This window comes from Squalius cephalus (genome assembly GCF_949319135.1).
Source record: "Squalius cephalus genome assembly, chromosome: 13".
Taxonomy (NCBI): Eukaryota; Metazoa; Chordata; class Actinopteri; order Cypriniformes; family Leuciscidae; genus Squalius; species Squalius cephalus.
The window spans coordinates 32,785,254-32,808,472 of NC_137134.1; the positions used below are offsets into that span (position 1 = coordinate 32,785,254).

At 37.8% G+C, this 23,219-nt stretch overlaps 2 protein-coding genes across 2 annotated transcripts in view; both read left to right on the plus strand.

Moving 5' to 3' along the window:
• LOC307169919 (uncharacterized protein) overlaps positions 1–23,219 on the plus strand; it is a 57,914-nt gene that overhangs the window by 20,067 nt on the left and 14,628 nt on the right. Inside the window, exons 3-7 of the mRNA XM_079890788.1 lie at positions 8,380–8,709; positions 9,075–9,404; positions 16,980–17,288; positions 20,386–20,721; positions 22,635–22,901. Coding sequence (XP_079746914.1) covers positions 8,421–8,709; positions 9,075–9,404; positions 16,980–17,288; positions 20,386–20,721; positions 22,635–22,901 — 1,531 coding nt within the window. The 5' untranslated portion in view covers positions 8,380–8,420. The remainder of the gene's footprint in view (positions 1–8,379; positions 8,710–9,074; positions 9,405–16,979; positions 17,289–20,385; positions 20,722–22,634; positions 22,902–23,219) is intronic.
• LOC307169644 (uncharacterized protein) lies at positions 614–3,184 on the plus strand (the record flags this gene model as incomplete). The annotated part of the gene is made up of 3 exons (XM_079890372.1): positions 614–625; positions 1,045–1,999; positions 2,060–3,184. 3 exons carry the CDS (start codon positions 614–616, stop codon positions 2,926–2,928), a joined length of 1,836 nt encoding a protein of 611 aa, XP_079746498.1. The 3' UTR covers positions 2,929–3,184.

Below are 23,219 nucleotides of genomic sequence, written 5' to 3' on the forward strand. Positions count from 1 at the left end.
TTCACATTTTCATTGGGCCGTGTATTATTGTACTAATGCTGTATTGATTCAGACCAACAAAATCTTAGACTTGAAAAAAATAACTGGATGGTATATGTCTTCAAGAGAACATGAAATTACACTCAATAACACTCTTATTGAGAGTTTAAATTTTTTCCCTAAATAAGGTACTACTCAACCGTTTGGTAGACCCCACTTTAAGTCACTATATTTAATTGAAAAATGCATCAAGCTTAACTCAACCTGAATGAGTCATCTCTATTGTTTGGTGTAGTTGTGCAATGCTAAAAAAATCCACTAGATGGCGCTGTGTCTGTGAGCAGCATGCCTTTTTATTGTTCCTTCAAACAGCATGTGACACAGCAAAAATGTACTCATCCTTTGATGACGCATATCGGCGGGACTTTTAAAGGTAAAACTATTTTGTTGACATATTATCGTTTCAGAGGAGATGTTAAACAGAATTATGTAACTTAATTAAACAAAAATAAGTCTTATAAGGGTCAAATAATTTTTTCAAAAAATGCTCTAACGGTTGAGTAGTCCTTTTAGGGTAGAGAAGCTAGCTAATGTTGGTAAAATTAGCTAATGTTGGTAAAATTAGCTATTTACAATGAACAAAAGGGTTAGTGTTGGTAAAATGATACATTTAATATTATTAAATTACATATTTGATGAAAAAATATTTGATCAATATAGTATCTCAAGATAGTATCTCATGGGCTCAAGATACTATCTCGTGGGCTCAAGATACTATCTCGTGGGCTCAAGAAAGTAACTCGTGGCCTCAAGATAGTAACTTGTGGGCTCAAGATAGTAACTCGTGGCCTCAAGATAGTATCTCGTGGGCTCAAGATAGTAACTCGTGGGCTCAAGATAGTAACTCGTGGGCTCAAGATAGTAACTCGTGGCCTCAAGATAGTAACTTGTGGGCTCAAGATAGTAACTCGTGGCCTCAAGATAGTATCTCGTGGGCTCAAGATAGTAACTCGTGGGCTCAAGATAGTAACTCGTGGCCTCAAGATAGTAACTCGTGGCCTCAAGATAGTAACTCGTGGGCTCAAGATAGTAACTCGTGGGCTCAAGATAGTAACTCGTGGCCTCAAGATAGTAACTCGTGGCCTCAAGATAGTATCTCGTGGCCTCGAGATACTAACTCGTGGCCTCAAGATAGTAACTCGTGGCCTCAAGATAGTATCTCGTGGCCTCAAGATAGTATCTTGTGGCCTCGAGATACTAACTCGTGGCTTCAAGATAGTAACTCGTGGCCTCAAGATAGTAACTCGTGGCTTCAAGATAGTAACTCGTGGGCTCAAGATAGTATCTCGTGGGCTCAAGATAGTAACTCGTGGGCTCAAGATAGTAACTCGTGGCCTCAAGATAGTAACTCGTGGCCTCAAGATAGTATCTCGTGGCCTCGAGATACTAACTCGTGGCTTCAAGATAGTAACTCGTGCCCTCAAGATAGTAACTCGTGGCTTCAAGATAGTAACTCGTGGCCTCAAGATAGTAACTCGTGGCTTCAAGATAGTAACTCGTGGGCTCAAGATAGTATCTCGTGGGCTCAAGATAGTAACTCGTGGCCTCAAGATAGTAACTCGTGGCCTCAAGATAGTAACTCGTGGCTTCAAGATAGTAACTCGTGGGCTCAAGATAGTATCTCGTGGGCTCAAGATAGTAACTCGTGGGCTCAAGATAGTAACTCGTGGCCTCAAGATAGTAACTCATGGCCTCAAGATAGTATCTCGTGGCCTCGAGATACTAACTCGTGGCTTCAAGATAGTAACTCGTGCCCTCAAGATACTAGCTCGTGGCTTCAAGATAGTAACTCGTGGCCTCAAGATAGTAACTCGTGGCTTCAAGATAGTAACTCGTGGGCTCAAGATAGTAACTCGTGGGCTCAAGATAGTATCTCGTGGGCTCAAGATAGTAACTCGTGGGCTCAAGATAGTAACTCGTGGCCTCAAGATAGTAACTCATGGCCTCAAGATAGTATCTCGTGGCCTCGAGATACTAACTCGTGGCTTCAAGATAGTAACTCGTGCCCTCAAGATACTAGCTCGTGGCTTCAAGATAGTAACTCGTGCCCTCAAGATACTAACTCGTGGCTTCAAGATAGTAACTCGTGCCCTCAAGATAGTATCTTGTGGCCTCGAGATAGTAATTTGTGGTCTCGAGATAGTAAATGGTGGCCTCGAGATAGTAACTCGTGGCCTCGAGATAGTAACTCGTGGCCTCAAGATAGTATCTCGTGGCCTCAAGATAGTATCTCGTGGCCTCAAGATAGTATCTCGTGGCCTCAAGATACTAACTCGTGGCCTCAAGATACTAACTCGTGGCTTCAAGATAGTAATTCGTGGCCTCGAGATACTAACTCGTGGCCTCGAGATAGCAACTCGTGGCCTCGAGATAGTAACTCGTGGCCTCAAGATAGCAACTCGTGACCTCGAGATAGTAACTCGTGGCCTCAAGATAGCAACTCGTGGCCTCAAGATAGTAACTCGTGGCCTCAAGATTGTAACTTGTGGCTTCAAGATAGTAACTCGTGGCCTCAAGATAGTAACTCGTGGCCCTCAAGATAGTATTTCGTGGGCGTGGCCTCAAGATAGTAACTCATGGCCTCAAGATAGTAACTTGTGGCCTCAAGATAGTAACTTGTGGCCTCAAGATACTATCTTGTGGCCACAAGATAGCAACTCGTGGCCTCAAGATAGTAACTTGTGGTCTCAAGATAGTAACAAAATCTTGAGGCCACGAGTTACTATCCTGAGGCCACAAGATAGTTATAATAAAAATTTTTTGACAAAGGGGGGGCTCCGTACTAATCAAATCTTGGTTGAAGTTTTGCACCAGCACACACACACACACACACACACACACACACACACACACACACACACACACACACACACACACACACACTCTTGATGTGTTTGGAGCCATCAATAGCAACCATCAGATTTTTTATTGGTCAAGAAATTGCACTTAATATGACTTGTTCTGAATGTTGTTCTTTTACTATGAACAGACATCTCAACCGTTTGGTAGAGCACTGTATCTAAAATACTGTAGGATCTAATTTAAAAAAAAATATTGATTGTTGTTATTGCTATCATAATTGAATAAAAAATGCAAAGAAATAATTTTTCCTTTGCTTTTTTCATGGTGCGTACCTTAAAGGGTTAAAATTAATTTCTTGCTCTTCTCAACGTGTGGGCGAACTTGAAGCACTGTTTTTTCTTTTGAAGTGGTACAAAATTAGACATGGCAAAACTGATGGACTCGTGATCTCTTAGTCTTCAGTCACGCATGTTCAAGAAGTCCACGTGAATTTAGGGTGTTTGTCTTCCTCTGATCCTTTACAGCGACTGTGTACCCTCTCTACCCGAGCCTCTCCTCTTTACACTTCTGCCCTGTTGCTGGTTTTTACTCTGCCTGTTTTTGAGGATTGTCTCTTTCATTACTATATTAAGACTGATCGGTTTTCTGGATTCAGATTTTTGAGAACAGTTTTGTATTGACTGTTTATGCAATTAACTGTAATATATTCTTTGTCAGTTTGAGTCCATACTTGAACTCGTACACAAAACACAGACATTATGATGCCACTGTCATTCATTACTCATTTAAATGATGAATGTGTGTGAAAGACTGTAAATGATCGATCTATTCACCTTATTTTTAACGGAAATACGGACGCAGCCAGTTGACGGTATTTTGTGCGAGACTTCAGGTCAGTAGTATTGCATCCTTCATATCTCCAAAAAGTCTTTAGTTTTATTATATTTATAAAAGAAAGATAGGCTGTACCGAGTCTTTCCGGAAAAAAACGAGCGTCTGGAGGCGTGCCATGTGGGCGAAGCTAAAGCTGTGTGCTAACGCTGAGCTAACAACACACAGAGACATTTAAAGCAGTTTTACTCACCGCCTGCGACCGCGAAACTTTATCATTGTGACTGCTCGATCCTTAAGCATTAGACGATCTGCAAATCCGTCAATCTGGGCTTTGTTTATAAAACAATTATCGTCGAAATGCAGGGAACAAACAGTCTTGCACAAAAACAAACAGTCTCTGAAAAAACAAACTCCATCCACTGCTCCCTTAACACTGGGTTCTTTAGGAATCTGTGCAGGGTTGTCTTGCCCTGGCAACCAAAAACACACTTCTTTGGTGACATTGACTTCCCTAAAGCCTCAGCCGAGCAGAGCGCTTTGATGGCGTACTGCTTTCGCTCTCTTCTCTCTCTGTCTGGTCTACGAGTGCGCCCGCGCCCGCGGAGAAGTGCCCTTAGGACCCGTATAAGGAAATTCCGCGACAAAAAACTTTCCGAAACTTGTGACAAACCGGAAGGACAATTTTTGGCACAGAAATACTAAACAGAAAATTAGTATTTGAAACTTTGTCCATGTTTAGCATTGGAATCCCACTCTTTAACAGTGTAAAAAACTCAGTATGCATGAAATAGCATTTCACCCCCCTTTAAGTTAGTCCAGTTGGCTCAACCGTGTTTAAGGTGGTGCTGAAGGCGCCGGCGAAGTTTTGGCAGTGTTTTCAACTAGGTCCGGTACCCGACCTGGGTGAGGCGGGCTTAGTTCTTTGTTGTATTCATCTGATACGGCATGTGTAACATTTTTCTGTCAACTCTGCTACAGAGCAGTTCTAGAGGCGGGGCCACAGGGGAAAAATCGGGTGGGGGAAAATCGATTCTTATGCATCGCGATGCGGACGTGGACGATTCTGAATCGATTCACAAATGTCAAAAATCGATTTCCTAAAAAATATCTGTATATATATTGTAATAACTGCAGTTATTAAGCTTGGGAGCTGACTGGAGCTTAAACTACGCTATTTACTTTTACTAGGCTAATTACTAGCGCGAGCTAGAGCACTCATGTCCCATACACCGCTCGACCATGAGTGTCTCAGCAAGTGGAGCATCTGTAGCACAAACCAGCAGGAGGCAGTACTGTTATCTTACTCTCTCTTTTATTCAGAACAACAGAATAAGAACTGCACAGGCAAAACCCCATCTTACACATCTCTTACCACGACGGTGAGAACCACATTTTTACATAAAGCAGTAAATGAACCAAGAACACTCAAACTAACTCAAACATAAACACACATAACTTTACTAACACAAAAACCCAACCATCTTGCTTAAATAACGCATAAATCAACCCCCAACAAACAAGTACCCATAATGCACCCAGCTGCTAGCGCTGACTGCCAGGTCATTACAATATAATATTTTTCTTAATAACGTAGAACTCTAAAGCTGAACGAACTTTTGAACGAAAACTGTTTGTGATTTTGCTACAGCAAAATGTTTTGTTTTTTTATCTGAATGATTATATTTCTTACTGGAAATAACAAGAAGATGTAGGTTTATAAGTCTATTATTAAATGCTAGAGATTGGTACACATTACATTACATGTTTCCACATAAATGCTTAGGTCACTAAATTTTATGGGGAATCATACAGGTGGCTTTTGTTGTTGTTTTGCTCAGAAGTGTGCCCTCTCATGGTGACTATGTGCCAAAAAAAGAAAAACATAAATTAAATTATATAAAAAGTACAGTATGTAGGCTAATCAACTACAGCGTGCACTCATCTGTCAAATCCAGTTCTATATTTTAAGCAATGTATACTGTAGAGTTATTAATATTTCTGTGCTTGTGAGGCTGGGCTGGAGTTAAGGAATGCTCAAATTTATGCAAATGAGCAGAGACAAGGTGTGATAATTTGCCTATGATTACAAGTGGGAGTGCAGAAAGAGATCTTAGACGCTTAGAAACAACAGCGTTGTCAGTGAATGCTCTTTTAAGTCTTGTGCAATAAGAGATTAAGATATTTATTTAATAATTATCTTTGAAATAACACCTGCTAGCCAGCTATCACTGAAACATATGTCCTGACACCTGTCTCTATGACAGCCTGTAAACAGAAAAAAATAATAATTTAAATGTGAGAGACTTTAATCAAAAACTTGAAGGCTCTCTTACCTGTCAATCATTTTCTGCATTCTGATTGGCTGACAGGTTTTGGAGAGAGGGCGTGTGTTTGGAGGCAGGTGGTGTGGCCTAATTCAGTTTTAAGGAAGTTAACAGAATAGTTTAAACTGTTAACAGCTTGTTATCTACACATCTTCACTGCAGACGATCTCAGGCTTTCACACTTAAGTGTAACTGTTTCAGACCGCTGAGCTGTTGAAGAAAATGTTTTGCAAGTTTGCTTTTTGCTGTCTTTGCTGTTGCTGTCTGATTGGTGAGTTATTGACTGTTTTATGATTTATAGTTATGATTTATGAGTTATAGAGTTAGAGCGCAACGCGTCATAATCTGAAGATCACGCCCACCGTGCGGTGGGACAGTCAGTGTTGCCAGATTGGGCGGGTTCCCGCCCAATTGGGCGGTTTTGAATTTGATTGTGCGGGTAAAAAAGGGTTTGGGCGGGTGGACAAAATTTGGGCTGGTTTGGGGTCAGTTCGGCGGTTTTCAAACATCTACATTTTAAAGTCTAATTGATTAAAAAACTAAACTAAAGTGTGCATGTAGTCCATAAAATCAGTCATCATGACATTACTGAGTCAGCTGGCGTTAGTGTTGACATCACCGACGAGCACGCACTTTTAGCCAATCAGTGATCAGCAGGCAGATGCGATTGAGCGCGATAAGTTGTAGCTGTATATTCAAGTCATCGCTAATGCCAAAGTGATAGGCTAGCTATAGCCTACTAAACAGTAAGTTTTATCTACACAGTAAAGAGTAAGATAGTGAGCAACTCTAAAAACGTACACCTGGTGGGAGATAGATGGTGAATAACTCTGAGGAGAGCACAGTTGAATGACTTGAAATGAAATGAAATGAAATATGGGACGTGAAATATGTCCATGGCCATGTGCACACTAACCTAACCTTACCTGAGACATCGGCAACTTTTACACCGTCCAGATTGCACTATACTCGACCCTGACAGCTGCTGAAAAAGGTTTGAATCAACGATGAATGAGTTTGACTGCTAAATTCTGCGTTATGTTCTGCAATGTGTACTAGTTCCAAGGGTTAAAGTAATCGGTTCATTTCTTGATTGCCGTTTTGACAGTGTCCATCTGGACATTTTAGTCATATTGGCTAATTCTCCTTTATTATTGCCCTGTTTTGATCTGTTTTCCTGGAATTTTATTTTTTATTTTATTTTATCATTGTTATTTTGTTTTAAGGAGATAAAAATTGTGCTTATCAACCTTGAATGACATGGTAATGAATTTATATCATATTATTTTGGCGGCAGTAAAATTTTGGGCGGTTTTTTCTTGTAGTGGGCGGGTTTTGGTGAGCTTTTGGGCTGGAAATCACCGTCCCAATCTGGCAACACTGGGGACAGTCCAACGGTCTCCATTGACTGCATTGCGAGAGGCTGCCTCCTTGTCATTTATGACTTATAACAAAAGACAGAAAAATGCCTAAAAGCTGCTGTGTGACAAGGTGTAGGCCTACAGCAAACAAGCTAAAAAAAACAGATTTTTTTTTTATAAGCTTCCGAACCGTAAAAGCCAGCATTTAAGGAGACAAAAGTGGATATAGGCAATAAGACGTGAAGCATCAGCAGGAAGAATGGATAAATTGTGGGATCCTGACAGCTGACACCCTAGGCTATATGTCTACGTGTGCAGTAAACATTTTGTCACTGGGAAGTCAAATATCCAAATGTCAGTTTTATATATTATATTTATGTAAGCTAAGCTGCAGCATTTTTTTTACAATATCATGTCGTGTTCCAGTGGGCGTAGTTCAGAGTTCGAGACTAGTTGCGCTCTGTCTCAATTGATCCACTTTTATGTCCTGAAACAACCGACAGCTTATAAAAATGTATTTCTGGGTTATTTAGCTTGTTTGCTGTACACCTTGTCACATAGGAGCTTTTAGACATTGTTTTGTTTTTTGTTATAATTCATAAATGACAAGGAGCCTCTTTTGCAATGCAAAGTCAATGGAGACCGTCTAATTGTCCGTCCCCTCCCCCTTCCACCCCACCCCCCGGTGTGGCCGTGGCCTAAAAACGCTCTGTCTCTGAATAGCATGTTATTTGTGTGGAGCTCTAGTGAACTTCAGTTCACCGTCAATTAATAAAAACTGAGATATTTTCGTACTGTTTACTTATGGAACTTATAACACTAAACCAAAACGTAAAATGTAAACTTATGTGAAAGTGTGTGAACACAGATTTCTGTGTTTTCCACTCTGCCATTTATTTCCCATGATGCTGTTTCTGTCTTTCTACTTTCTTAAAAGTTTGTAATCATTTAGAAACTAACAGTTAAATCAACTTAAAGTTGAATGTGTGACTGAGAGACTGTTTCTGTGTGTTCTTCAGGAGTGTTTGCTGACACAGATGCAGTGAAGTCAGTGTCAGTGATGGAGGGAGATTCAGTCACTCTAAACTCTGGTCTCACTGAAATACAGAGAGATGAAGAGATAATGTGGACATTTGGAACTAACAGGAATCTTATAGCTAAAACTGATGGAGTGAACAACATGATCCCTGATAATCTTGATAAGAGATTCAGAGACAGACTAAAGCTGGACAAGAAGACTGGATCTCTGACCATCATGAACATCAGAACTGAACATGCTGGAGTTTATGAAGTTGAGATCAGCAACAGCAGCTCATCATCTACATACAGATTCACTGTTACTGTCAATGGTGAGTAGAGAAATACAGCTTGCTCTATTATATATTACAGAAGTGGCTTTTTTTTTTTTTTGTATAATTAAGACAATTCAACTTTATTGTCATTGTACATGTATAGATGAACAATGTGTAATTACTGAAAATGAATTACTGTTTTCAGAATGGTTTCTAAACACTCCCTGTGCTTTCCATTGGATGTGCCAGTTTTCAACTCAGATATCTGTGTTTTCCACCCTGCAATTTATTTCCCATGATGCTGTTTCTATCTTTCTACTTTCTCAAAGTTTGTAATAATTTCGAAACTAACAGTTAAAGCTTCATTAAAACAACTTAAAGTTGAATGTGTGACTGAGAGACTGTTTCTGTGTGTTCTTCAGGAGTGTTTGCTGACACAGATGCAGTGAAGTCAGTGTCAGTGATGGAGGGAGATTCAGTCACTCTAAACTCTAGTCTCACTGAAATACAGAGAGATGAAGAGATAATGTGGACATTCGGAACTAACAGGAATCTTATAGCTAAAACTGATGGAGTGAACAGCATGATCCCTGATGATCTTGATGAGAGATTCAGAGACAGACTGAAGCTGGACAAGAAGACTGGATCTCTGACCATCATGAACATCAGAACTGAACATGCTGGAGTTTATGAAGTTGAGATCAGCAACAGCAGATCATCATCTACATACAGATTCACTGTTACTGTCTATGGTGAGTAGAGAAATACAGCTCACTCTATTATATATTACAGAAGTGCCATTTTATTGTTATAATTAAGATAATTCAACTTTATTGTCATTGTACAAGTATAGATCTTATGAAATATAAAAATGGGGGATGGGGTCTTGCATATGACACAATGCAGCTTGTTAAAAATGCTTTCAGTGGTGATCAGAAAATGGAGGGCAGTGTCCTTAAGAAGTAAAGATACATTTGTGCATTTGTATTATTCTTCCTTTGCCATGAGAGTTTATAGCAGCTCAAAAAATCATACGGATGAAAACTGTGAAATTTGTCATGATGATTGATGAGGGTCTGACGACTCTCCAGAACAACTTTGGGTCAGTCATATAACAAGCGGACTGACATTTTTTTTCAATTTCAACATCATTCCAGTTCCACACCAAAGCAAAGTTAGTCAGGATGTTTCCTAGAAATGCTGTGGTGTATTTAAACTAAACTTGGTATATGTGTTCTGTGCGTATACCTGTGTGTATGTGAGACTGTATCCTATCAGGCTACTACAGCCACTTGAAATCATTTTTCATATTCATGAAGCAAGAGCAACAGCAGTGCTTTTGTGTAATGACTCTCAACTGCTTATGCCAGTTTTGAAAGTTGTTGGAAGTGTGGGTCAGTGGATAGACGTTGGCTCTTAATCATTGCATTGTGGGTTTGAATCTCACACACTGTTAAGATCTGCCTCTATATACATTTAATTCTTTGCCTTTTGTTTTGTGGATTGTAGGTCATGCAATGGCCTCATAATGTATTGTTATGTTTCTTTATTTAGATGTGGAATAAATTATTGTGTGCATTAAGCAATTGGTAAATAATTATGAGTAAATTATTTTATGTGCAATATAATATTTAATATTGACGATGATGTAATTTCTGGCAATGACTGTTAGTTTTTTGTGTGATGCAATATTGGAGCGATACAGTTTTTTGACCGTGTAACTTTTTTCAAGTTAATTTTGTTATTAATCTGTACTTAAAAGAAGTTACTGGACCACGGGATGTTATTCGATTTCAAATCACGCTCACCCAAGAAGAAGCAACAACAAAGATGAAATTTTAGACTAATTGCTATTACAGTTCTTTCATGTTTTCCAGCTCGTCTGCCCATTCCTGTCATTAGCAGTAACTCTTCAAACTGTTCATCATCAGGATCGTCAGTGTCCAAATGTGTGCTGCTGTGTTCAGTGGTGAATGTGAGACATGTGACTCTCTCCTGGTACGCAGGAATCAGTGTATTGTCCAGCATCAGTGCGTCTGATCTCAGCATCAGTCTCTCTCTACCTCTGGAGATTGAGTGTCTGGATGATTCCTACAGCTGTGTGGTGGCTTCTTCATTCACCAACCGGACCACACATCTCAACTCTGAACTCTGCCAGACATGTCCAGGTACATCAGCAGTGATTTTATGTGTTAGTTTATGTGTTTCTGGTCACTGATTTGAAGTATTTATTAATAAAGTAGTTATTAATGGATGTGTTGATGTTCTTGGACACTGAACTCTTTCTAGATTTTCACTGATTGTTCCTTCAGGAGAAATTTAGAAAAAAACAAAACATTTTTAAGCAGGTTTAACATCAATTTACTGTCGACTTATCTTGGCTTTTCTATCTGCTGAGATGCTTTCATTGAAATAAAGGTGGGTTTTTTCCCCCAATAATGAAATACTTCCTCCCAGAGACACTTATTAAAACACTGTCACTTGCAAGTAATTGCTCTGTTTGTTTGAGAGTCTCGACCAACCTGACAATGGCAAATCAGTGAAAATCACAGGTGTTTTGATAACAGTAATTCATTTTCAGTAATTACACACTTAATATTCAATGATAATAAATGCAGTATTTAAAGGGGTCATATAATGTCATTTTTGTACAAGCTAATATGATTCTTTAGGGTCTAAATTAAAAGTTTGTAATATACTTTAATTAAAAATTCTCATTAGTATTGTAAGAAAACACTCATTTTACCTGGTCAAAAACAGCTCTGTTTTCAGCACGCCGCTTCAGTGCATGTGTCTTTAAATGATAATGAGCTTTGCTCACACCGCCCCTCTGTTCTGTGCGTACACAGTTTCTAACACAATAATGCTTCGTTCATTATAAACGTGGGATTATGAATTATATTGAAAACTTCGTACATAGAAAACATGCCATAATGTACCCTGAGTGTAAAAATAGCCACATTCATCGTGAAGCGTGCAAGCTATTTGCAAAGATTAAATATTAATATAAAGGTCAATAAAACGTTACACTCACTTGTTCTTGAAAATGATTCGCGCAAACATGACAGCATTGACGTTGATCGTGGGGAATATTCCCTTCGAAAACAAACTCAGCCACTGCGTCTTCAGCGGTTCGGATTTAGGGACATCAACAACATGACTGCTGTGTTCGTTATTACACCCAAGAACAGAACACCACAATCATTAGACGCCATTCTACTCAGCACTCCAGCTATCAATCAAACAACTGTGATTGACAGCTCGCTCACGAGGGCGGGTCTGTGTTGAAACGCTGCTGTCAATCAGGCATCGTGGGAGGGGCGTCGATATTGTGACATCACAATATCGAACAGCTTGATTTGAGAGAGGGTCAAATATATAAGGAGATTAAAAAAAAAACACTTGATGGATTTTTATCATTTTATGATGGTTGTGTACAGGCACTGCCAACACACATTTCAGTACAATCAACTTGTAAAAGTGCATGTACCATTATATGACCCCTTTAAGGTTCCTTCTGTCACTCTCAGGTGAAATGTTGTTGTTGTCCACATTTTCTGTCCTGATTTGTATTGTTCTTTTATTTCCTCAGACTGTGTTTTCTGTTGTCATGTTTCTGAAGCTGTCACCCGATTGGTCATCTCTGCTCTGGTGGGTGTGGCTGCTGCCTGTATTGTGGTGTATGACATCACATCCAGAAAACAGGAGAGAACAGAACAGACACCATCATCATCATCATCATCATCAGACCCTCACAGATGAATCATATAATGTCACATTATGACGAGGAGGGAATAGGGCTTTGCCAGAATATTTCTAAATTCACAACACAAACTGGCTGTTAGTTGATCTTTAAAGGGGCTATATGCAACTTTTCCCCCAAAATAAACGTAACAATAGCCTTTTTATTTGACCATTTATGACTCAAACATCTCCTGATGAGCATACTGACACCTTGTCAGCTCACAGTGGGTGCACCTATAAGCCTGTATCCTATTTTTCCTATTTTCTGTCGGGTCGGATTTTTCCCGCGCTGTCTGCGGATGTGACGTCAAGCGCGTTCAGATCACTCTGCCACCACCGCTAGTCAGCAAGCCTACACTCGCAAGCAGTGCAATGGATGATAAGAGAACACTTATCTCAAACAATATATGTATTTGACTGTTCTTACCTCAGTAAACATAATGTTGACCTCCTTGCAGCAGATGACTTGTGAAGTGTGCACGTACGAGCGCGCGCTGCAAGAGCGAGCAGAAAGGAAGAGCAGTTCTGTTTTTTGGCCACAGGAGTCAGTCGCAAGTTTAAATTTCAGAAAAACGCATATAGCCCCTTTAAGGAATTTACAGATTAAAGTTCAGTTCTTTCAATGATTAATCATTGTCCTTTTAATAATTATTTTTACACTTATTCTGTTATATAAGAATAATGGGATTTCTGGCTTGTTTTACTGTAGTTTTCTCTGGTTTATGTTTTTCTTATTAACATTATTTATTTAGTATCAAGCAAATGTGTATGTGAAGAGGGTGCATTAATCTGTGCATTTAGCAGAGGTTAACAGCATTTAAGAGAAGGGAAGTTTGCTGTTTTAAAATAATGTAGATTTTCAGTGTTTACAGTATTTTATTAAGTGAGGTATTGTTGTCAAGGCTCTCTCTTTCTGCCTGTGCCCCATTCGGCTTTCACCCAGCTGGGTAATTGTCCTGGTTTCCATGGATATTAAAATTTATTTTGCAAAAAAAAAAAAAAAAAAAGCTTGACCAGTGTTTTTTATTTCTCTGTGATTTTCTTATGACAAAGGCAAAACGCCCACTGAGAACTACCTGGGACCTGGAATCTGAAGTGGGACATGGCATTTTATAGCCGTTCAGTTAATAGAAAATGACATGGCTATTTCTTTCTTTCTTTATGTCAATTGTAACATTGGCTAGTCAAATGTTTTTAAAAATCTTTAATAGGAGATTTTGTTACAAAATTTTTAACATAACATAATCAGAAAAAATATCAGTAAATTTTTCATGTGGCGCTTTAACTTTGAAGTGATTCAGGATGTCAGAGGCCCTGTCCCAAATGGCACCCTAAACACTCACTGTCTACCTATGAGTCTGCACTTTCATGACGTAACGCCACTTTGACTGTCGGGAAGAAGTCTGCTGTGAAGGGCACATATCGATCGCAAAGGGGGCACTCGCGGTGGAATATCTTTGAAGTGTATATGAAGTGTGCCATTTGGGACAGGGCCTGAGTAACAGATGAGACTGCTGTTAATGTTCATTTTAGAACAAGCCTGAGTAAAATCCCTCTTGAGGCTTGTTCAATAAAGTGTGCTAAGAAAATTGGGGATTAGAGTCCAAAATCTAATTTGAATTAAACTAAGAAATCAGGCAGTTCCATAAAGAACAATTTGACAATCCTACTAATTTGACCCAGGTTCACTGAGTAAAGGGCTATGACCGAAATCGCCCCCTATACCACTATTTAAGAGAACAGCCATTTGTACTGGTGGACGTTATTGAGTGCACTTATTTAATCCCATAATGCACTGTGAGAGTCTTGATGAATGAAGTGGAAGCCCTTCCGGTGCACTCAGTGTCCAAATTCAAGTGGACTTTATTAGTGGAATGTAGGGAATAGTGAATGAATGTGGTTTTCTGACACAGTCAAGATCATTTGATATGCACACAATTCTTAAGCAGTCCTAAAGGTCGATTATGGATCAAAACGATCCACCAGAGCAAACAGCATATTTTGTGTTGTTTAATGCGTTTGAGATGTGGTGTTTTCCTCAATGCATAACTTACATTTCACAGGTAGGCTATTCTCCATCTGTAAATGTAAGACAGTCATGCAAATATTTCCATTTGAGTGTCTGAGCGCTGTGAACAACCGCTGTTGTGCACAAAACGGTGCTCAATAGAATAGGAGTGCAATAATCCTGACTAATACATTTTGCTAAAATATTTGTTGTTGGACATTAAATGTGCCTTATGTAGAATTTTTTACCTAAAAGTAAGTGTATTTTTATGAGATTACTGTAAAGGGACTATTGTAATAAAGTAAATCAAATGTAGGCTGATTCTAATTAGCTCAGATGAGGTAATGGGTGTTCCTCTTACCCGTTACAATTTTGTCTAGACTCTTTTATCACTATTTATTTTTATTTTTTAGTTTAGTGACTAACTTCTTTAAAGATTGCAATGTTCAAATGTTCTATTAAAGGTGCAATGTGTGTGTTTTTTCTGAGGATCTAATGGCAGAAATGCAATATAAGATCCATAACTATGTTTTCAGTAGTGGCTTCTCATTCGAGTTTGAAATTTGAGGGATGTGAAGTGAGTGAATGACAGTGTGCAAATCGCAATCTCACCACTAGATGCCGCTAAAAATCACACACTGCACCTTTAATAACCATAAAAAGGTTCTGCTTCATGGGCGTGTTTGTTGAGGGTGTGGAGTTCGTTGGTAGGTGGCGCTGTAGGTACTGTGTCTGATACTCTCTGATACAGGAAGATTCAGACATTTTTAAAACGGGACTGCGCTTTTTATTGTGTTTGAAATTAGCAATATACACCAGTCTCTTTCAGCATAATAGAAATCATCAAGATATACTTCACCTAAAAATTCGGCGTAAACGTCTACGAAAAAATCGTTTTTTTTGTTCTGTTAGTCTGTTACGAGTTCTGTTAGTACTCGTATAAGATCTCTGGTTCAGGGCGCGGCTCAGAAACACAGAGAACAGATCTGCCCTACAAAGGCTAAGAGCAGTATCTTCAATTTTTCCAAAAAATTTTTTTTGCACAAATAAAAAGTGCAGGATCTGCTCTACAATCTGTTAAAATTTCATATGGCTACCTAATAAATTTCTTATATAAATTGACATTTTTAGTTGCAGTATTGTATTGAAAAGTAGGGTGAAACCAAGGCAGAATGCAGTATCTGCCCGTACTGCCTTGGTTTCACTATGATACTGCAGTTTGCCTTTGTGTCAGTATGAACATTGTTGCAGCTAGCTAAGTGGCATGAGTCAGGTTTTATAGCATACAGTATGTTATAAAACCTCTCTCAGAGAAGAAAGGAACTGTCAAAATGGCTTCACTTTTACGTGGAAAAATGCTGGTGAAACTTGCCTTAAACAAGTCACCAAAAATTAAGTTTTAAACCTTTTAACCTTTTTTTTGTTGTCAATTTTGTCTGTTTAGCTCTTTCTAGCTAGCATTAGCTTTTTTTACAGCATTGGGATAGCAACCATACCTTGGGGAATACCTTAGAGAAATTACCTTAAAGGTCAAAATTAATCTGTAATACTGACAGCTAGTGTTTAAAATAGTTACTGCAGTACAAATTCAAAATACTGGAGAGAGTCGTCTCCCCTACCCCCTCCTCTCCAGACTCACGGTAATAAAAAATTATTTGATTTATGATTTATGATTTATGATATAAGCAAGTGATTATGATGACTTGCTACACTTACTGCTATTTGTTATTGTATGGCCATGTAAGTATACACAGTAATGCAAAGGCAAAGTGCAGTATAGCCTATAAAACTACCAAATTTTGCCTGACTGTCAAAAAACTAAATGTTTAATATTCACCTCCCTCTGATCTATCTAATTGTACCCTTTGTTGTTAAATTTAATTGGATGCTTATATTTGGTTTAAGAAAAACACAAAAAGCTGTTTTTCTCAGTTTGGCGTTTTTGCTGATACTGCTCTTAGCCTTTGTAGGGCAGAGATGACTTTAATAACTCTACGGATCATCTACTATCCATCACTCATCTTTACATCATCATGAAGAGCGCACTTACACATGTTCTTTTCTTAATATTTGAGATCTGTAAGTGTTGACTAGGCTACATGATATTTTAATCGGAGTCACATTTATAGTAGACACTGGCACTGTTCACACAGGCCTGGGTGTTTTCAACGCCTTGTTGCAACTTGGTTCCTTTGAATTCCAATGAATCTAATGCACTGAATTAAATTAAATAGTTTGTTTGTTTGAGACGAAACTCAAACATATAGCCTAATAATTGTATACTCATTTGTAGGTGGAGTAATTGTTCCTCAAATACAAATATTTATCCGTTCTTTGTAGTCGCATACTAAATATTTTATATCACTTTTATATATTTATTTTGCATATATATATATATATATATATATATATATATATATATATATATATATATATATATATATATAATCTTATCTTATTTTATCTTATGATGGGCATCCATAAACAGAACAGTGTAGACCACTGATCAGTCGCAAGACTCATGATTTCTGAGTTGTTTAATTTCTGACTGACTATGTTTCTGTTTGTTCTCCAGGTGTGTTTGGTGATACAGATAAAGCAGAGACAGTATCAGTCATTGAGGGAGATTCTGTCACTTTACACACTGGTTTTACTGAAATACAGAGTAGTGATCTGATAGAATGGAGGTTAAATGGAAATCGCATTGCTAGAATCAGTGGTGATGTCTCCCGTACTGATGGGGTATTCAGAGACAGACTGAAGCTGGACACACAGACTGGAGATCTCAAGATCACAGACATCAAAACCACAGACTCTGGAGAATATAAACTAAAGATCATCAGTGCCAGAGGGTCCCCCCCAGAGAAGACATTCAGTGTCAGTGGTGAGTGTCTCAGTTTTAGTTAATAGTTGCTAAACATAATTAACACCCTATGAACAATTTAAATTCTCCACAATTTTTTGTTACAGATACAAAATGTTATTGCCAAACTTTCATTTATACAAAGAATTTCAGTTTAAAATTAGATATTTATATATAAAATATTTGTCTTTATCTGACAAGAAAACTGACAAAAAGACCATTTAACATTCAATACAATTGCTTCTTTAATATATGGAAAAGCAACATATTTAATATTAATTTAGATTCTATGCTAAAATTATCAAATAAAAAAATCTTAAAGAGACTGTTAAAATATGTAATGTAAATGATTTTATTTTGATGGTAAACAGTTAATCAATTAGTGAATAAATGATAACCATCAAAACAGCTGTGAGAAATTTTGTATTGTTGAGATGAATTTAGACGAGTAGGTCTAGAGGTCTTCTGATCTTGAATTTTTCCAATATAGATAACTCAGAATGTCTGTGTTTCATTGGCTCTGTGCTGCACTCTCTACAATGACAATAGAGTTGAATCTGATCTAGCAGATTTCTGAATAATCAGTTAATAGTTACAGAAGTCCAAATTGTATGACATCTCAAATTCAGTTTATTGTGCAAAATAAAAAGCTAGAAAAAAGAATTTTGTCTATAATGTCAGACTTCTATTATAAACTCTGACTAGTATTGTGACATATTTTGAACCAAGGCGTCGGAGTTTGTGTCGAGCATAAATGGGCGTGCCAGAAGAAGCCGCGATTCGAGGCTTGTGTTGTTAACGTAGAAATCATGTGACCAAATGACAAACGAAGCTTCACTTTCTGTCCAATCACGTGCGCGATTCATTTTGCGTGTCAGAATGCTCGAACCCCCAGATCTTACTTTACAAGTACATTTTCATTCAGTCTTATTTAATTACATTTTTAAATACCCAGTCATACAATTAATATAAAGATTAAAAATGATTTCAGGAAAATAAAACATTTGCCATATGCAATTCATATGTGTACATTATTCTTCTATTACGTCATATTAATATTCATACTGGCATTAAATGCCACAGCTTAATGGTTAAATGAATTTATCACAGAGAGAAATTCAACAAACCCACACTGTTAAGTTTTAAAGGGGTGATAGAATGATTTTATAGGTTATTTCACACCTTAAGGTTTCCAAAAAGGGTATGTAACATTGTTTGGGCTGAAAGTGAAAATGCCCCGGTGGCTCTTTTATACGCCCTAATGCAACCCTGAGAAATAGCCCCAGAATGAAACGAGTGGTTTTCTCCCTTTTATAGTATGCTCATGAATATTTAGATGAGCTACACGCTGATTGGTTGGTTTACAACGAGGAATCTCCAAAGCAAAGATGCAACATGCCATACTCACTGCACAGATGTCGGCGAGTATAAACCTAGCTTTAGGTGTGCAACCATATATGTTTGAGCCAGAATCAGCACCTTAAAACACAATGTGTGCTGTTGTTGTGTGGTATTATCACATGTAAATTCAAGTGAGGGAAGGAATAGGCCTTTATATTATTTATTACCATCCCGGTCTCACGGACGGGTCGTGTGGTTAGACAAGTACGCGCCGCATTTAAAGGGATACTTAAGCATTTAGCATTAACCTTTGTATCAGTAGAAAACCTGTAGTATTTTCGAACTGAGCTGCCCTCTGTAACCGGTAGGCGTGGCTTGGGAGTGGCATCGTAGGGCAGCGAAGCAAGTGCATTCTGGGAGTTGTTGTCTTTCATCTACATGAGCCAAAAATACATTTTTTGGCTTTGCTCAGTCTAGAAGGCACCAACTTCTAAAATAATTTTACATTTCTACTACATAAATGACCCAATTTAAATACACATTCATCTTTCCAATGGTTAAATATCCCTTTAACATTAGTAAACTACTTTTGTTAACATGAATTAAGAATAGACAAACAGGTATCAATTGTCTTTAAAGATTATTTATTCCCTTGCAAGGAAAGGTCAGCAAACATACAGTCATACAAAATGCCTGCAGAGTGTGACAATGAGAGGAGGCCATCCTTCCTTCTTTATAGTCCTGGCTCCCTCAAACAATTTTCTGGAGGCTAAATGAAGATATGTCTCAGCCATAACTAACACATTGTTTAGATTTGTCTATCATATTATACCCTTGAATAAAGGCCCTCTGTCTCGGTCATGCACTTAGTCACACATTAACTTTTTGTCAGGTCATGTATACAACATACACATTCATACTAAGATTATATGAATATAAGAAAATGCAAACATATAAAACATTAAAATTCTTCCACAACTTCTACAGCATTTATTAATGTTATGTTATTATCAACATTAATGCACTGTGAAGGAACATGGACAAACAATGAATAGCTGGATTTTTATTAACTAACATTAAATACTGTAACAAATGTATTGCTCATTGTTAGTTCATGTTAGTTAATACATTATCAAATGTTAACAAATGAGACCTTATTCTGTAAAGCCGGGGACACACTTAACGACTGTAAGGCCGGTTATGAATGTGATTTGAAACTAATTGTAGGAAACTTTTTCTTCTTCAAAGCAAGACCAGGAGACGTTGAGATCACGTTCAAACAGAAGTTATTCTTTATTGAGCGTGTCTGCTGCAATTCGTCCAACATTCTACTTTCTAACTTCTTGACACAATCTCTCGTCTATGTAGGTCCATTGTCGCAGTAGCTTGCATGCGTTCCAGTAGCTTGCATGCGTTCCAGTCTGTTCTGTTTAAAAAAAATATATATAAAAAAAATGTATGTGCATGTGCGACCTGCACGTACAAAGTACTTACTCTTCTGATGACGAAATTCGCATCACGTGCACTGTACGCTGACCCTCGCGTACACGTAAAAAGTGAAGTATACTTTGGCCTGTAATGTGTGTGTGTTTGTGAAACCATGTCTGAAATCCAATCCATCTGCTTTGGACCAGTTAAAAACCATCAAATAAATTAAATATAGAATGCAGAAATACATGATGTTTATTAGACAAAACTCAATGAACTTTGTTACATATGTTTACTGACAGTATAATAAAAGTAATTGACTGAGAAATGTTTCTTGTTTCTTCTCCAGTGTCTGCTGATACAGTGACGCCATTGTCAGTGCTGGTGGGAGATTCAGTCACTCTAAACACGTATCCTCATCTTAATCAAACACAGATATATGATGTGGTACAGTGGAGGTTTGAACATCTAAACTCACCTATAGCTGAAATCAATAGAGCTACTGGAATCTTCTCCACATATGATGGTTCTGATGGGAGATTCAAAGACAGACTGAAGCTGGAATGTTTGACTGGATCTCTGACGATCAAGAACATCGGAACCGAACACTCTGGAGTTTATGAAGTTGACATCAGAACCAGCAGCGGACACACAATGCACAAGTCATTCGCTGTGACTGTCAGCGGTGAGTACTGTTGAGTCAATGATCAATGTAATAATGAATATATTTAGATGAACACATGTTTGCACTGAATTAAATGTTTATGGTTAAGAAACAATATGTTTGTGGTGCTGTTAGTTTAGTAACTCTTTCAAAGAAGATTAGTACAAACTAAAATATTTTGATTTGTAAATAAACTGACTACTATTCACCATGGTCCATTTCTGTATAAAGAGTACAAATTCGGTAAATTCAGAGTAATTCGGTAATTTCTCTAAAAAGAATCCTGTCGTCACTGGCTCGCAATGAACTGTGGGATTGGCAAGGCCGTGAAGGATCCATCTGTTGTATCCTTTATTAAATGAAGGATGCATTTGGTGGTGCCTTTGAATTGGGAAAGCCAACGTCACACCACAGTGATGCAATCGGCCTTCGAAGGATGCAGCCTCTGAATTGGGACGCAGCTAGTGTCACAGTTATGCTTACTTGAGTCTGTTCTGGTTTTGTTTTCAAGGACTTTTAGTTTGTTCATCCTGGTTTCCTGTTTCCTGTGTCCAATTTTCCTTTTCACTCCTTAGTTGTCATGGCAGACAATGTAGTAATGTAGTGGCTTAATATAGTATTTATTGTTTGTGTTCGGATGTTGGTTTAGATAGAATGTTACAAGTTGTGGAGAAATTCAGGACACGAAAAGAAATCCATGTCGATTCTCAGAACAAACATAAAACAGGCACAAAATAATTATTTACAGGCTATTCACTTGAGCATGTTCAAATTTAAAGTCCCCCTGTAGTCATATCTTTGATCACCAGAATGACAATTAAAAAAAGAAAAATTACTGTGGAATAACTTCATCTTAAAATAGCTTAAATGTAACTCCACACCCTTGCCTTGCCTAAGCAGATCCAGGAATATGAAAAATATGAAAATTTGCATATCCCTCACACAATACGACCAAAAACGCTACTTTAAAGGAAAAAAACATTTATTTATTTTTTCAAATAAACAATGTGATATCAAATTTGATATTGTGGCTTTATATGTGATCATATTATTGCATGTGCCATTATAGTATTAATACTTTGCCAAAATTAAAAAAAACAAAAATTCTACCCGATTTTTCATATCAACAGAAAAATATACCGGGATAACCTGGCTTCTCTTGAGACTCCCCTGCTTTAGAGCGTAGTTAATGATATACTAAAGCCCGCCCACATGTCGGCCTGATTGGTTACAAGGTAGTTTGTGACGTCAAAAATTCTGGCATTTCAAAATGCCAAATTCAAACCGAGTTTTTGAGACTGTCTTTTTTTAGCTGAAATTTTAAGGAGAAAATACTCTGCAATGGTGTTGACTTATGAATTTGCACATGGTTTATCTTAAAGCATATCAAAAACACCACATAGATGTATAAAAACATTTTAAAAAACTTGATTTTCACCACAGGGGGACTTTTTTTTCACTAATTTGGTAGGCTAGTCCACAATGTGACTAACTAGTTGTTTAACTGATGCAGACTGATATACATGTTGCTGAAGCGGATTGATTGGTCCAGAAAGTTTATTTTAGGTACTGTAAAAATAAGCTGGGCAGATTCACTTTTTCTGCTGTGGCAGTGGCGCTGCACTTCCTTCTAAAGATTTACATTGGTGTGGGGCAGTATTGAGCTAAGGAGGGTAGTGGCACACCGTCTGTCCCTTTTAGTACGATCATTACATGCCTTACAAAGCCATTCACAAAATGTTAGAATATTTGACTGACTTAAAATAGTCTTGAGACTTTGTTGCAGAAGTTTGAACTCATTAACAAGTTCATTTAAGATTGGTTCAGTTTATACAGAGGTCTATGCTTACAAGTGGATGGATATGTTTCATACAGATGAGCCATGTTGTGTCTGAGTAGCTTCAATATTCTTCATGTGTTTATTGTTTTGACAGATGGAGTGAAGTCATTGCCAGTGACAGAGGGAGAATATGTCTCTCTACAGACTTTTACTGAAATACAGAAAGATGATTTCATACTGTGGATGTTTGGAGAAACTGAAATCAATAAATATGAGCAATTCAGAGACAGACTGGAGCTGGACAAGAAGACTGGATCTCTGACCATCACAAACATCAGAACTGAAGACTCTGGACTCTATGAACTGAAGATCAACGGCAGCAGACACACCATACACAAGAGATTCACTGTTATTGTCAGTGGTGAGTTCAAATCTGTAAATATAATAATAATCTGATTCACTGAAATTTATGGTAAAAAAAAAAAAAAAAAAACGGCAGCTGTGGTTGCTAGTACTTTACCATAAGAAATACGGCAACAACATTTTAGGGTTTACAGGGCTTAAATTTGCTGTAAAAAATAACTAAATATATTTAATTAACTGATATAAGGTTAATATTTCACCCTACTACCTATATACAGTGGCACTATGGAAGTAAAACAATGGCAAATGTTTTTGAAACAAAAAAAGCCTGTTGAATTGCACTACTTGAAAAAATATGCATTGCATTAACCCTTGC